At 38.6% G+C, this 14879-nt stretch overlaps 1 protein-coding gene and 1 long non-coding RNA gene across 2 annotated transcripts; both read right to left on the reverse strand.

The window, feature by feature from the left end:
* Positions 1-2896: 2896 nt before the first annotated feature.
* LOC140801364 (uncharacterized) lies at positions 2897-5655 on the reverse strand. The gene is made up of 3 exons (XR_012111417.1): positions 5554-5655; positions 4305-4406; positions 2897-3134 (listed from the first exon to the last, which is right to left on the reverse strand). It is a non-coding gene; the product is annotated as an uncharacterized lncRNA (long non-coding RNA).
* Positions 5656-7842: 2187 nt separating this feature from the next.
* LOC140801061 (uncharacterized) lies at positions 7843-8819 on the reverse strand. Its single transcript, XM_073156061.1, has one exon. It carries the CDS (start codon positions 8644-8646, stop codon positions 7981-7983), a length of 666 nt encoding a protein of 221 aa, XP_073012162.1. The 5' UTR covers positions 8647-8819; the 3' UTR covers positions 7843-7980.
* Positions 8820-14879: the final 6060 nt, after the last annotated feature.

Genomic DNA, 14879 nt, shown 5'->3' on the forward strand with positions numbered 1-14879 from the left:
TATCAATCCACCACGCTTCCGACACCTTGTCCTCAAGGTGACTAATCCCTGACGTCCTTGTACTCAGAGCTAATCATGCAAATTAGTAGACTTAAGTTCATCCTCTTCGTGATCGCCTAAGAACATGACATAGGCTAGTTGACGCTTGCATTTATGATCAGGGGAAAATCAGTCGTCACAATAAAAACGCAAGCCTTTCCTTCGGTGCTCCTCCAAGTCATTGGATACAAAGTGACCCGAGATCATCTAGCGGTTGGATTGAGTCGTCTACACAGGCTGAGTTGAGGTAGATGTAGTCTCTAGTGGGTTGTGAGCTTTGGCTGTCTTTCTTCTCTCCTCCTTACGGATTTGGTTCAACTGATCTAACTTGGACTCCATCAGAGTACCTAAGGAGAAGATCTCGTCAGATGTTCTGCAAAGACTCTAATGGTCGGACCCAACCGAGCATAAATCACATCTGCAAAGTCCTATGGTCGAGTCCACTCAGCCGACTCATACCACCTAATTGCTACACCCTCCAAGTGGAATGATGCTAGTTGGACCTTCTGGTGGTCGGGCGTGCCATGGTACATGAAAAACTGCTCCGCTAAATAGGTCTAGTCTAGCGAGTCTCTATATGAGAATTTTGGAAAATCAAGCTTGACGGTCAGAGCTTGGATCCCAAAATATGGCCTGTCATCGCGAGCCAAGTGACCTCGCGGTCGAAACTGGTCACGTGGGACATGGACTCACGGGTCTGACTCATGTCGCCTATGGGCTGCACACGAGTTCAGCTCAATTTGATGGCGCGAGCCCACCATTCATCTTCGAACTCGTACTCATGCTCAGGGTCATGTTCATGGGTTCCAAATTGGTTCGCATGAGGTGGTTAAACCGGTTCGCATAAATCTGGCCTACCTTGGAAATCATGTACTTCATTTTTTTCATGGACTTGCAATAGCCCTAACCCTAGTGCTGAAATTGAAATTTGGCCTAGGGCGCCGCTACAAGCCACTTTAGCCTCGGTGGTGGCTGGGCAGGATAGGTGGTCGGCGGTAGTCGCCATCCAACAAGTCCACGCGGCAACGGAAGGCCAAACTCGAGTTGGTGCAATGGCGACCATGGCGCATCGCCAGCGAGTCCCCCGTCCCCTGTGCCCCAATGGTTGCGGAAGAGACCCATGGCCCTACTACATGTAGTAGTTAGATCGTTGTTGTCTTTCTAGGAGTAACTCCAACCCATAGTCACCATCAACTCTAGTAGCCACCATATCCTACGGCAGTCCACCACCACCCTTGGCCGTCCGCCACCCTCCGATGACCGCCGCAACGTCGGATATTTACTATTCTACCCCGTTCTGATCTTGCTCCACTATTTTAATTATATCTTTCCATTCAGACATCCGATTAATGTGAAACCAAAGCCATTAGAACCCTATCTCGTGAGGCTACTACCAAATTTTCAAAATCATCCTATGGACGGATTGTTCCAAATTTTGTCCATAACACATGGTCGCTCCTTTCTCGTTCGTCTTGGATCACGTGTTAACCATCATCTGAGGAACGTCGACTCTGATACCAATTGTTACTGACCAGATCTGGATTGATCCGAACGTAAGAAAATTATAAAAATTTAGGTGGTGGTAGTCTCACAAGATAGGGTTCTGATAATCCTAGTTTCATATCAATCGGATGTTTGGATGAAAATGTATAACTAAAATAGTGGAGCAAAGTTAGAATGGGATAAAACGGTAAATATTCAATGTTGCGGTAGTCGTCGGAGGGTGGTGGACGACCAAGGGTGGTGGCGGATGGCCGTAGGGTAGGGTAGCTACTAGAGATGATGGTAGCCATGGGTTGGATGTAGAATTTGAATTTCTAACTTATATTTATTTCTAAGAAAATAAAGACAATCTAACGACTATGATAAAAATGGTAAATGCGAGAATAAGAAAATATATAAACTCAATTAATTCTCAATGCTTAGATGAATAAAGCTAGTTCCTCTATATAAAGAGGTTAGGTACAGTGCATTCTATTTGGACTTAGCCTTAAAGGCTTATACGACTCGAACTAGGACTTGTTTTAGAGACTTAAATGACTTAATTGAACTTGCCTTAGTGTCTTACATGACTTAATTAAATTTGCCTTATATATGACTTAATTGAATTTGCCTTAGTGGCATACATAACTTAACTAGACTTACTTTAAGAACTTACATAAGCATGAATCAATTAAAAGATAAATATGCTCAATCCATCGAGCCCAATGTTCTTATAATTTGATCTAATTAGACCCGGATCATATCAGCAATGTGACGTATCGTTTATTTACTAAGCTTCTAGTCACTAGACTTTTACCCTTTGCTTGCGCAAAACATTGCTCCAAAGTAGTCTACCTTTGTGCGGGATGATTTATAGAAGATAGTATCCTCCTGGCTAGTGAAATTGAGTATTCAGTTGGATAGGATAAATCTTTTGAACCTTATATGATAATTAAATTTGAATAAGGCTTCTAACTATTTGAATTAGCAGGCTACTTTATAAACTCTTAAGAAAATGAATTTGCTGAATTAAAGCTTGCATTACCATGGTAATGTATTCCTTCCTTATAAATGGTACCTATACCAACTGGATGGTTGGTCACTGCTGTAACACCCTCGCCTGGCATAGACATGTGCATGCCCACGTGCCCACACAGCACGCACGGCGCACGCGACAATACAAGCGGGGGCATGCACAGATACACTCATGTGCACATATAATCATGACATCAAATAATACCTACTAACATATTCATACTCACATAATCCAATACCAAATGAATCATATTATTAACCAAATAAATTTATTAATATATAAATATCTAAGTCCATAATAATATATACTAAACCACTACCTAATCTGGCAGAACCCACACAAGCCACAACAAATCATTAAGATACAACTAAACAATTGATACATGAGTGCACTATAATCTGACATGTACTATACAAATCATCATCTAATACAATAAAGTACAAATATAACAAACAACGATACAACTCAATATCTGGTTAAACTAGCTTCTATACCACCTCACGTCTATATCTCACCTCATCTTTGCTCTAAAATATCTCATCAGGATATCTCAAGTCGGTGTCACGTACTATAATATCTGTGGGGGTTAGAAAAGAAAATAAAGAGAGTCATGAGCAAACAACTCAGTGAATAGACCTTACTCCGAATTAGTGATGCCAAATAAAGAGTAAATCATGTACTGAATAATATGAATCAGAAAGCAACATGAAGCCATGTATGAGCATGTATATATGTATCATCAATGACATATATATGAATGAAATCAATTCTCATGAATGAGCATATTATATCCTCAACCAAAAATATATCACATGATAAAATTACCATATAACATCATCGAATATAACAACATATCATGTATAACAATTATGATCAAATGATACTAGTCATATTAATGATGATGCATGATGCATGCCAACCACTAGATAATCATATATATCGAGGGCAGATATAATCCACATATCTCTCACTATCATAATCATCCGTCTCAACTCTGAATATCATCCACTATGTTGGACTACAGTACCCGACCCCAAACTCGATATTCATCATGCCACAAGCTCATAGCATACCCTGTCATACGCTAAGAGTATCTCTGTAGATAAATCATACCCTGTCATACACTAAGGGTATCTCTGTAGATAAATCATACTTTGTCATACGCTAAAGGTATCTCAGAAGAAAGTAATCATATCCTATCATACGTTAAGGGTATATCAATGATAGTTGTACCCTGTCATACGCTAAGAGTACAACCATCACCATCAACTTATATTCGCCATACGCTAAGAGTATGTCTAGTACCAGTCCGGGACCAGATAATGTTTCAACCATCACATCATATCACATCACATCACATACATATGATAAATCATATGCATATATCTAGTACTACAACAGATCATGCAACTCAAGAATTTAGGTGGTAAAGAAGCCAAGAGAAAAATAATGTAATGCACACTCCAACCATGTATCTAACACATTCATACTCCTGCTAGTCCATCACATGCACACTCATGATAGAGATCATCCCAATATAAAATCATAACAGTATAATCATCTCTATATATATCACCAATGTACTCAAATCCCAAATTAGCTTAATCAAAATTAATGATAAAATATGCTTGACTGAAATCATCTCTATATAAAGTCATATAATCATGCTGGAGGCCAAAATATACATGTACATAATATATAATATATCCTAATTTGAGAAAGGCGTCTAAGAGATAAGACTACTCACCTCTAATCAGGAAACCCAGCACACGTATCTCTCACGTCCATCAATCAACCGTCACACATCACTAGCAAGGTCCATAGGGTCTCAAATAAGGGGGTTCGGAGTCTGAAAATGTTCAAGTAATATTAGTTAATCATTTATCCAATTAGAATTAGTTCAAGTAGAATATAAATGTTTATTAGGTTTAAAATCACTTCTTTTATTTTGTACATAACTAGATTCACATTATAGGTACGATTCAAATATTATAACATACTATTACCATAAAATGCTGGTTATAACATAAGGAGAAAGGTTTATTTCTTTTTATTTAAAATATTCTAAATATATAATTATAAAATAAAAGCTAAATAATTATAAATAAGATATATATATAGACAAGATCTGTTTTATATTAAATTTTATAATTCTTACTCTATCTTGATTAATCGGAAGTTATATAGTATTTACTTAATTATCCAAAATAATAAATAAATACATAAATTAATTAATAAGACTAGTATCTTATTCTACACACAATAGTATATAATAAATTGCTAAAATTATTTAAAATGCATATATTATGAATATCAGTACATAAATCTAATAATTGTAATTTACAAAACTATATATTAATCTAATAGAAATATAAATACATAATTAAATAAATATAAGTATTACCTATATATATGCATAATAATTTATAACCTAGTTAATCATTAATTATACTAATTATAATTAATAATCATCATGTTGAAGAATATACATTATTATTAAAATAATTAATGTCTAAATAAGTTATTAGCATTAATTAAGAAAGCAATACCTAACTAAATAATTAAACAAAATTAAAATAAATAAATAAATAAACAATGCCACCAATGCTCTTCTATAGTGCTAGGCCTGTGCAGAAAGAGGAAGAGTAGAGCTGAGGGAAAAGAAAGGAGAAAGGAAGAAGAAGAAGAAGAGAAGAGGAAGAGAAGAAAGAGAGAAGGTGAGGGAGGGGAGGGTTGCGGACCCGGGCCGGCGGGGGAGGGGGGGCACCGGCCGCTGGTGGCCATCCAGGGGCCGACCTCTCGTCGGCGGCTCGGCTCCGGTGAGCTCGAGCCCAAGGGTAAGAGAAAGAGAGCGAGAGAGAGAGAGAGAGAGAGAGAGAGAGAGAGAGAGAGAGAGAGAGAGAGAGAGAGAGAGAGAGAGAGAGAGAGAGAGAGAGAGAGAGAGAGAGAGAGAGAGAGAGAGAGAGAGAGAGAGAGAGAGAGAGAGAGAAACTTACCCTAGTGGCGGCAGACCAGCAGCGGTAAGCCAGCCTCGGTGAGAGATAGAGAGAGAGAGACCGAGAGAGAGAGAGATATAGAGGGAGAAAGAGAGGCGGCGGCGTCGAGGCCCGCCGCGGCCAATTGGCTACAGCCAGTTGGCTGTGGCAGCAGTGGTGGATGCGTGGCGCCTCACCACGCAAGCTGCTCATGCAGCTTGCATGGGCACGAGGCTAACCCTCGTGCCCAAATTTTTTTTTTTTGGGCAGGTTGTAAGAACTGCGGTATAAGACAAGGTGACTCATTGTCTTCCAACTTGTTTATTATTACTTCACACATTCTTTTTGTTATGCTGAATGCATGTATGGATGAGTGTCCTCTTACTGGTTTCCCTATTAGCTATGATTATAATATTTGCTATCTTATATATGCTGATAATTTTCTTATCCTTACTAAAGCCTCTTCTGCTAGCTGCGAGACTATTAAAAAGGTTTTTGACAGATATAGTAAAACAACCAATCAAAAGGTTAACTTAGACAAAGCTGCTTTTTATCTTCCTAGTTGGAGTGATCCAGGACTAGTAGGGATATTAAAATTTTCCTTGCTTATTAATTGTAGTAGCTTCCCTTTTCGGTTTTTCGGTGTTGAAATGTCTCTTTTTAAAATTCTTATGATAGACTGTTTGGGTGTTATTAATAAAGTTAATAGCAAGCCTAACTCTTGGAGAAGAAAGACCCTTTCTCACATGGGTAGATTCACTCTTATTAACTCTACTATTAATTTTTGCATACTTTTATGCTTAGTTATTCTGTGATCCCTTTTGGTATTCTTGATCCCTTTGGGAGCAAGGGGACAAAATGGGCTTCATTTAATTAATTGGAATACAGCATACCTTGCCTAAAAGTTTTGGTGGCCTTAGCATCAAAGACCTTAGGCGTGCTCATATTGCTTTCATGAATCTTAAGATTGATAGTATTATGGGTAATAAAGATAGCTTGTGGGTTAAGCTCATGAAGTATAAATATGGTAATTATAAAATTTGGGGCAAGAATATTAAAAAGAAAGGCGAGGTTCTATGTATAAGCACTTGCTCCCTACTAGTAGAGTGCATCGTGATGATTCCATTAAATACATTAGTGATGACAACACTACGTGAATGATCCTCGGATCTTTCCTATGTCTCTTTCTGTCAAGCCAACTTACCTGAAATATGAATATAAGTTTATAAGTTTTGGCAATAAGAAAATGACTTAATTAATGCATAAGGCATGTTTGAATTGGATAGACTGGATCTTTAGTTTGACTAGATTTTGAGTGCTCTCATTCAAGAAATTATGCTACCTACTATCCCACAATGGGACTCGTGTCTTGGCCAAACTTCTTAAGGGTAGCCACAGAAGCATGACTAATTAGGATTATCTTTGGCAGTTACCGATTGCCCCGAGAGTCCTTTCTTTCCTATGGAAGTTGATTTAAAATCAACTGTCAACCAAAGATAGATTTTTTACTCATAGGATGCAAATTCTCTCTTATGCGATATCTATAATCAAGATATTGAATCTGCTCAGCATATTTTCCTTGATTGTGAGATTGCTAAACAAATGTGGGATTTAAGCATGTCTGGTTTTGGTTCTCGATTCTCCTTCAATGAAGATTTCATTCAGGAATAGTGGTTTAAAGAAGTTAACAATTACCTTACTGATAAAAAAAACCTAATTTTAGCTATTATTGTAAATTCCTTTTGGCATCTTTAGATTTTCCGAAACAATTGTAAGTTTACCAAATCTAAGACTCTTGTTTATGTTAGTTAGAGAAATATGATTTTAATAACTATGGATTACTTGAAGATTAATACTAAAACAAGCATCCCAGGAAATCCAACTCCTTATCTTATATTGGATGGACCCCACCCGCTGGTAATTGGGTTAAGTTAAACGGTGATGGATCCTTTGACCTATCGACCAATAGGGGAGGAGGAGGTTAATTTTTCAGAGATTCTAACTCAGATATACTTCATGCAAATGGTGCTACTATTAGATGCAACAACGCTATGTTTGTGGAGACCTGGGCTTTGAGGGAGGTTCTATCCTAGGCAAGGCAATTAGGAATTCGAATGCTAAACATTGAAATTAATTTTCTAGCTCTACTACATACACTTAACAGTAGAGAAGCGCCACTAGTCTTTGAAGAACATGACCTTATCAGAGACACTGTTATTAACCACGTCTACTGAGAAGCTAACACTGTTGCAAACTGCTTACAAATCATTCTAGATTAAATTTTATAAATTTTTATAGAGAGACTTAGACTTCTATAAATTCACTTCAATCTTATATATCTTATATAAAGATGCCATCTACACCGGTTCCGACGTAGAAGTATTATGTAACATTTTCGGGCTTCTTGGCTTAGTTTCTAGGAATCTACTGTACTCACACTTTTTCTCATCAGTTGACGTTGCTCGTAATGTGGTAGACAGCAAACATCGCCGTCTCGCTCGCCCCCCGCATCAACTTCCTACTCGTCCTCTCCACCTCCACCACCTCGAACCCCTCCCTTCTCAAAACCTCCACGCAGTCCTCCACCCCATCCCTCACCTCGCTCGCCGCCCACCCCTTCGTCCTCCTCCCCCACACGCCCCTCATCGTCCTCCCCAACCCTACCATCTCCTCCTTATCGTACCACAAATCCGACATCAACACCAAATCCACCTCCTCCCCCTCAACCAAATCCCGACTCGTCTCCTCCGATCCCCACCTGAGCTCCCTCACCTCGATTCGATCGGCCAATCCATTGGCCTCCACGTTGGCGCAGAGGGCGGGGAGGAGCGGGGCCACGTCGGTGAGGACGACGCGGCGTGCGTTGAGGAAGGCGGCGGCGAAGAGTCCCGGGAGGCCGGTGGCGCCGGCGCCGAGCTCGAGCACGGCGGCGCCGGAGAGGTCGTGGTCAGGGTGGGAGGAAGAGGAGGAGGTGGCCATCCACTGGGCGAGGTGGAGAGCGGAGTCCCAGAGCCAGGAGCCGGTGAGGGCGCGGCCGGTGACGGGGTCATGGGTGTCGTCGCGCTCGTGGATGGTGAGGGAGCGACCGGAGATCTCTATCTCGCGGACGGCCATTTCTCATCTTGATTTGGTAACTCTCTCAATCTATCCTTATTCTTAATTTATTCGGTGGGTTTTGGGGGCATTTAGTGTGAGAAAGAATGGAAGAGATAAGAGGAGTTATTGGATTGGCTGTGGATGAGGCATCCGTATGGGCTTTTAATTTGTTTACCGGCAACTTGGATTTCATCAATGGTTAAAAATAAGGGGAAATTTGGTGGTCTTCTCGTGGGATTTGTAGGTAGTGACCAGAAGTGGGGTAATTAGATAAGCTGAGATTTCTGTTGACTTTATACTTTTAAATGCTTGAAATTGTGTCTAGAATTTAATTTTGCGTTGATCTTTGTATTAAATTTATGGAATGCATCAACCTTTTGCAGTCTCTGACTAAATTAAGTTAATAATTTAAGTATTAATTGAAATTTGTACTTAATGAGAGAGCATCAAGCAAGCAGCATGAGATGAGAGTTTCACATCCTTCTGCTTTTCGTTTGGTTAAAGTAAAATCATATGTCAGAGGTTCGTTAGTACCTTAGTATTTTTGGGTCAAATACTAAGGTACTAAATATTGGTTTCAGAATCAGGATCTGGTGCTTAGAAAAGATACGTATAGGTCATCCATTTGATCGATTTGGATTGGGGATTGGCTGATCCATTTGGGTGATATAGATGGGTCAATCCACGTCAAATACATTTATTCTCGAGTGATTTGTAACGACGAATAATACACTTGATTTTTAATTTTATCTTCTAGGCCTATTTTGATTTTTAGTTACAAGTTAGGTCTTTTTTCCTTTTCCTTCTTCTAAGTTTACCCATCTGTCACTTGAGTGTCTTATTAAATACTGATGAGATATTGTAGGATTAATGAAAAGAAGTATTGTGGTACTTTTCCTCTACTTCTATCTTTCACTCTTCTTTCTCCTTCTCTTCTTCTATCTTGTGCTCTTCTTTCACCTTCTCTTCTCCTTTCTTTCACTTCTCCTTCTTATCATCTTCTTTTCCTTTTCAACCTCCTAATGGCCAAGATAAGAAATATCAGAGGCCTCAAAGATGACAACAAAATTTGCTATCTAACCCTATGCTTAGGTAAAGACACTAGCAAGTAAAGCCTTGATTAAAAGGCCATGTGATTATCACAATATTGATGCATTGGTGCTTGGTGATGATATATACAAGAATGTTTTGGGTTTTAATCATAGGAATTTGGAATGATTCTTAAACCAAGCATGCAATAACTTTTATGTGGAAAACCCCTATTAAATAATAGTGAAAATCACCGATCTTCTCTAGTAATGATGCGAACCGAGTCAGATCGGATAATGCGATAGCATCATGAGAACATTGGGCTCGATGTATTGAGTCTGTTTATATTTTAATTGATTAATATTTATCTCTTATATAGGCCCTTAAGGCAAATCTAGCTATGTTATGTAAGCCCTTAATGTAAGTCTAGTTGAGTCATATAAGCTACTAAAATAAGTTTAATTAAGTTACATAAATCATTAAGACAAGTTCAATTAAGTTATGTAAGCCTCTAAGACAAGTTATAGATTGAGTCATATAAGTCTTTAGGCTAAGTCCGAATAGGACTCCTTGTAGTTCGAGTCGTATAAGCCTTTAGGGCTAAGTCCGAGTAGGACTCATTATACTTGACCTCTACATATAAAGGGGCTAAGTTTTTTTGTTTATTAATCTAAGTATTGAAAATTACTTGAATTTAGTTATTTTCTTATTGTTGCATTTATCATTTTATCATAGCCGTTAGATCATCTTTACCTTTCTAGGAATCCAATCATCCAATCATACAATGAAGAATTAAGAATTATGTTTTAGCTTTAGACTATCTTAGGAGTAGAACTAAATAATCAAAGTCGTTTATTTTCCTAGGAATAGATTTAACTTAGAACCCCGAAAAATCCCTAGACACAAGTATGTATCTAAATACTAGGCAATGATATCACTCGTTCGCTTAAGTAAAAGTCCGAAGTACTATTAAAAATGAAAGCAGAGATAAACACTAAGGTTTAACGTGGAAAAACCCAAACGGAAAAAAACCACGGATCCAAACGCGGAACAAAACCAATCATTAGTATAGTAAGTAGTTATAAGACTGACTCACAAAATAACCCGTCGATCCAAACGACTTTGTTCCTCTCTCGTCTTGCTCACTAGAATCCACGATTCACTTTTTCTCGTGATTGATATCCAACCTCGTAGCCCTCGAGATTGATCTTTCATCTAGATAGCGCTTAAGATGAAAGATTAAGCTTTTTAGAAGAGTAGGACCTTGTTAGTTGAAGAACCGATGTAGCCTCAAGAAATCTCCTTCAAAATTGCTTCTTTTTTCACCCTAGAGTTAGGGCATCACAATCCTTATATATGATCTCCAAGATAGAGCCAAATCTAAGTCTTATCCGAACTTACGAAAGTCCAAGAATTTCAAACTTCGTTGGTACGTTCGAACGCGGCCCGGGTGTGTTCGAACGGCCTGACTTGATCTCAGGTGCGTTCAAATGGGCCCAAGTGCGTTCGAACGCAATAGCCTGAATTTCTCAGGTTGCGTTCAAACGCATTTGTGAACGCAACTCTCGGTCTGTGTGAACGCATGTACCCGCTTTCGAACGCGCTTGTGAACGTAGCTCTCAGTCTGTGTGAACGCATGTACCCGCATTTGAACGTGTTTGTGAATGCAGCTCTCGATCTGTGTGAACGCGTGAGCCCGCGTTCGAACGCGCTTGTGAACGCAGCTCTCGGTCTATGTGAACGCGTGAGTCCGCGTTCGAACGCGCTTGTGAACGCAACTCTCGGTTTATGTGAACGCATGAGTTCGCGTTCGAACGCGCTTGTGAACGTAGCTCTTTGTCTGTGTGAACGCATGAGAACGTGGTGTGAACACGATGTGCACCCATAAGCTTTTTTCTAATAATCTTGCAATTCTTCAAATTAGAGATTTTCTAGACTTGTATAAAAGCTCATATACATGTATAAATACACTTAGAATATTTTGTATACAATTGCCAACAATTAAAAACCTAACAATCTCCCCATTTAGTAATTTGTGATTAAACATCTAGATTACAAAGATATTACAAAGAATTCAAAATGAACATTCAACAAGTCTAGAATATTTAGCACATCAATCCCTGCAATAAAAATATACCAATCCAAATTACCTTTCTTGCTAGTCCTCATGACAAATTATTCTTGTGCTATAGTTTGCTAGCTCAATTAGAAGCCATTGAGTTGAAATGCCTATTTTTCGGTACCTTTGAAGAGTTGATGTAGATAATCAAGTGTAGAACCTACAAGATGCTTACGTTATATTGTACAAAAAATAAAATTTCTATTTCTCAATAAAGCTCGTAGGGTTTTGATCATAGTTTCCAGTTTCGTACGGGTGGTCGCTAGTAGCCACCTACATACCGCGCGCGACAGCAGTAGCTAGAGAGAGACGGAGAGAGAGAGGGAAAGAGAGAGAGAGTGAGGGAGAGAGAGAGGAAAAAATGGAAGAGAGAATGAGGGAGAGAGGGGCAGCTGCTGCTGACAATAGCAGCTAGAGAGAGAGGGAGAGAGAGTGAGGGAGAGAGAAAGGGAGAGAGAGGGAAAAAGGAAGAAAGAGTGAGGGAGAGAGGGAAAGATAAAAAAAAAGGAGGGTGAGAGAGAGACAGGGAAAGATAGAAAAAAAAGAGAAAGTGTAGAAAAGAATAGATACTTCAGACTAATAGTTACAGGAATAAAAAAAAGAAAATGAGGAAGAGAGATTTTTACTTTTTTAGTTTTTAGGCTTTATATGTGAGTAATTATTATTTCTTATTTTCTTATAATTTTTTCTAAATTTTTAGAAATATTTTAACATTTTTAAATAATATTTAGAATTTTATTTAATTAAAATAATCCGATCTGATATGGGTGGCCGATACGGCTGATACGACCAATACGTATCATTTTTCCGGACGGCCGATCCCGATTCCGATATCGATTTTTGGAACCTTGATTTTGATGTGTTAGAGATCTTCAAAAGCATTACCAATAAAATATTATATAACTGTTAAAAAATATTTTTCAAACGAATTAACAAACCCTAAAATCCCCCTCGATCTTTTCAAATATGGCTTAAAAACTTGGAATTATGTGTATTTCATGATTTACTTTGAATTCATCTTCCCTTGGAATTAATTTGCATATCATGCTTTATTTTGAAGGTTAATGAAGTGAAGGGTCTGACTTCCTCATCTCTTAGCTCCCTTGACCATGAAATTTTTACTAGGTATTTTGTGATTTCCTTTTATGAGAAAATAATGTGCAAAGAATAGTGGATGTAGTGCTGTATATCATGTCAATTTATTAGCAGAGTCAATTAAACATAGACTATGTTAGTTTTTTAATTATTGGCAATTGTGTACAAAATATTCTAAGTGTATTTTTACATATATATGAGCTTTATACAAGTCTAGAATATCTCTCGGTTTGAAGAATTACAAAATTATTGGAGAAAATCTGTTGAGTTCTCACCGTGTTCAAAACGCGTTCGAACGCGGTGCGTTCACAAACGCGTTCGAACGCGGGTACTTGCGTTCACACGCATGCAGAGCTGCGTTCACAAACGCGTTCGAACGCGGCACCGCATTCACACGCACCGAGAGTTACGTTCACAAACGCGTTCGAACGCAACCCGAAGAATTCAAGTTGTCGCGTTCGAACGCACTCGGGCCCATTCGAACGCACCTGAGATCAAGTCATGTCGTTCGAACGCACCAACAAAGTTTGATAAAATTTGGACTTTCGTGAGTACGGATAAGACTTGGATTTGGCTCTATCTTGGAGATCATATATAAGGATTGTGATGCCTTATCTCTAGGGAGGTTGAAGAAGCAATATTGAAGGAGACTTCTTGAGGCTACATCGATTCTTCAACTAACAAGGTTCCAATCATCTACAAAAGTTAATCTTTCGTCTTAAGGGTTATCTAGACGAAAGATCAATCTCGAGGGTTACTGAGGTTGGACTTCAATCACGAGAAATAGTGAATCGTGGGTTCTAGCGAGCAAGACTGAGAGGAACAAAGTCGTTTGAATCGACGGGTTGTTTTGTGAGTTAGTCTTGTAACTACTATTATTCTAGTGATTGGTTTTGATCCGAGTTTGGATCCGTGGTTTTTTCCCGTTTGGGTTTTTCCACGTTAAAATTTTGGCGTTCATCTTTGCTTTTGTTTTTAATATTTCTACGGACTTTTGCTTAAGCGAACAGAGTGATATCATTGCCTAGTATTTAGATACATTCTTGTGTCTACGGGTTTTTCAATTGGTATCAGAGCAGGTTCTCTCACCTTTTGAGAGAGATCAGATAGGCATAGATTTTCATAGAGATGGACCATCATCTATTAGACCTCCTATCCTAGATGGATCAAATTATGGATATTGGAAAGCTAGGATGAGAGCTTACTTGAAGTCTATAGATGAACGAATATGGTTTGCCGTTGTGAACGGTTGGAGTCCACCAATGTACATGGTGGATGATAAACTTGCTGATAAACCGATAGAGTCATGGGATAGGTCAGACTATGAAAAAGTTGGATGGAATAGCAAGGCAATAAATGCAATTTTTAAGTGTGTTTCCTCGGAAGAATTTAGAAGAATTTATACTTGTGTGATAGCAAAAGAAGCTTGGATGATCTTAGAAACTACTCACGAAGGAACTATGGCTGTAAAACTTTCTAAACTTCAGAGGTTGACTACTAGTTTTGAAACTCTACGTATGGAGGAGAATGAGACATTTGATGAGTTCTATGCAAAGCTGAGTGACATAGTCAACTCCAGTTTCAACCTACGAGAGAAAATTTCTAAAAAAAGAATTGTCTGTAAGATCCTTAGGTCTTTTCTAGAGAGGTTTTAGGCGAAAGTTACAGCTATTGAGGAAAGTAAGGACATCGATTCTATGAAAGTTGAACAATTGGTAGGAAATCTACAAACATTTGAGTCTATCCTTTCGAGACCGAGGAAGTCCAAAGGGATTGCTCTATCCACAGTTGAACAAAATATAGAGGAGTCTGATGATGAAGGTGATTTAGATGTTGAGATGTTGGCCATGTTCGTCAAAAAGTTTAATAAATTCTTTCGGAAGCTAAACAAATTGAATGCTGAAAAACTTAAGAAAATCAAAGTCTTTGTAAAAAAGAAGAATACTGTGAGTTCGAATACAGGTGTGAGCAACAACAGTGTCAAATAGAAAAATAAGAATTCTGAGAA

Source organism: Typha latifolia, chromosome 14, assembly GCF_019914945.1.
Source record: "Typha latifolia isolate L0001 chromosome 14, TyphaL0001v2, whole genome shotgun sequence".
Taxonomy (NCBI): domain Eukaryota; kingdom Viridiplantae; phylum Streptophyta; class Magnoliopsida; order Poales; family Typhaceae; genus Typha; species Typha latifolia.

Excerpts from the sequence above, each read along its gene's own strand:
- LOC140801061 (XM_073156061.1), bottom strand. The coding sequence starts at position 8,646 with ATGGCCGTCCGCGAGATAGAGATCTCCGGTCGCTCCCTCACCATCCAC.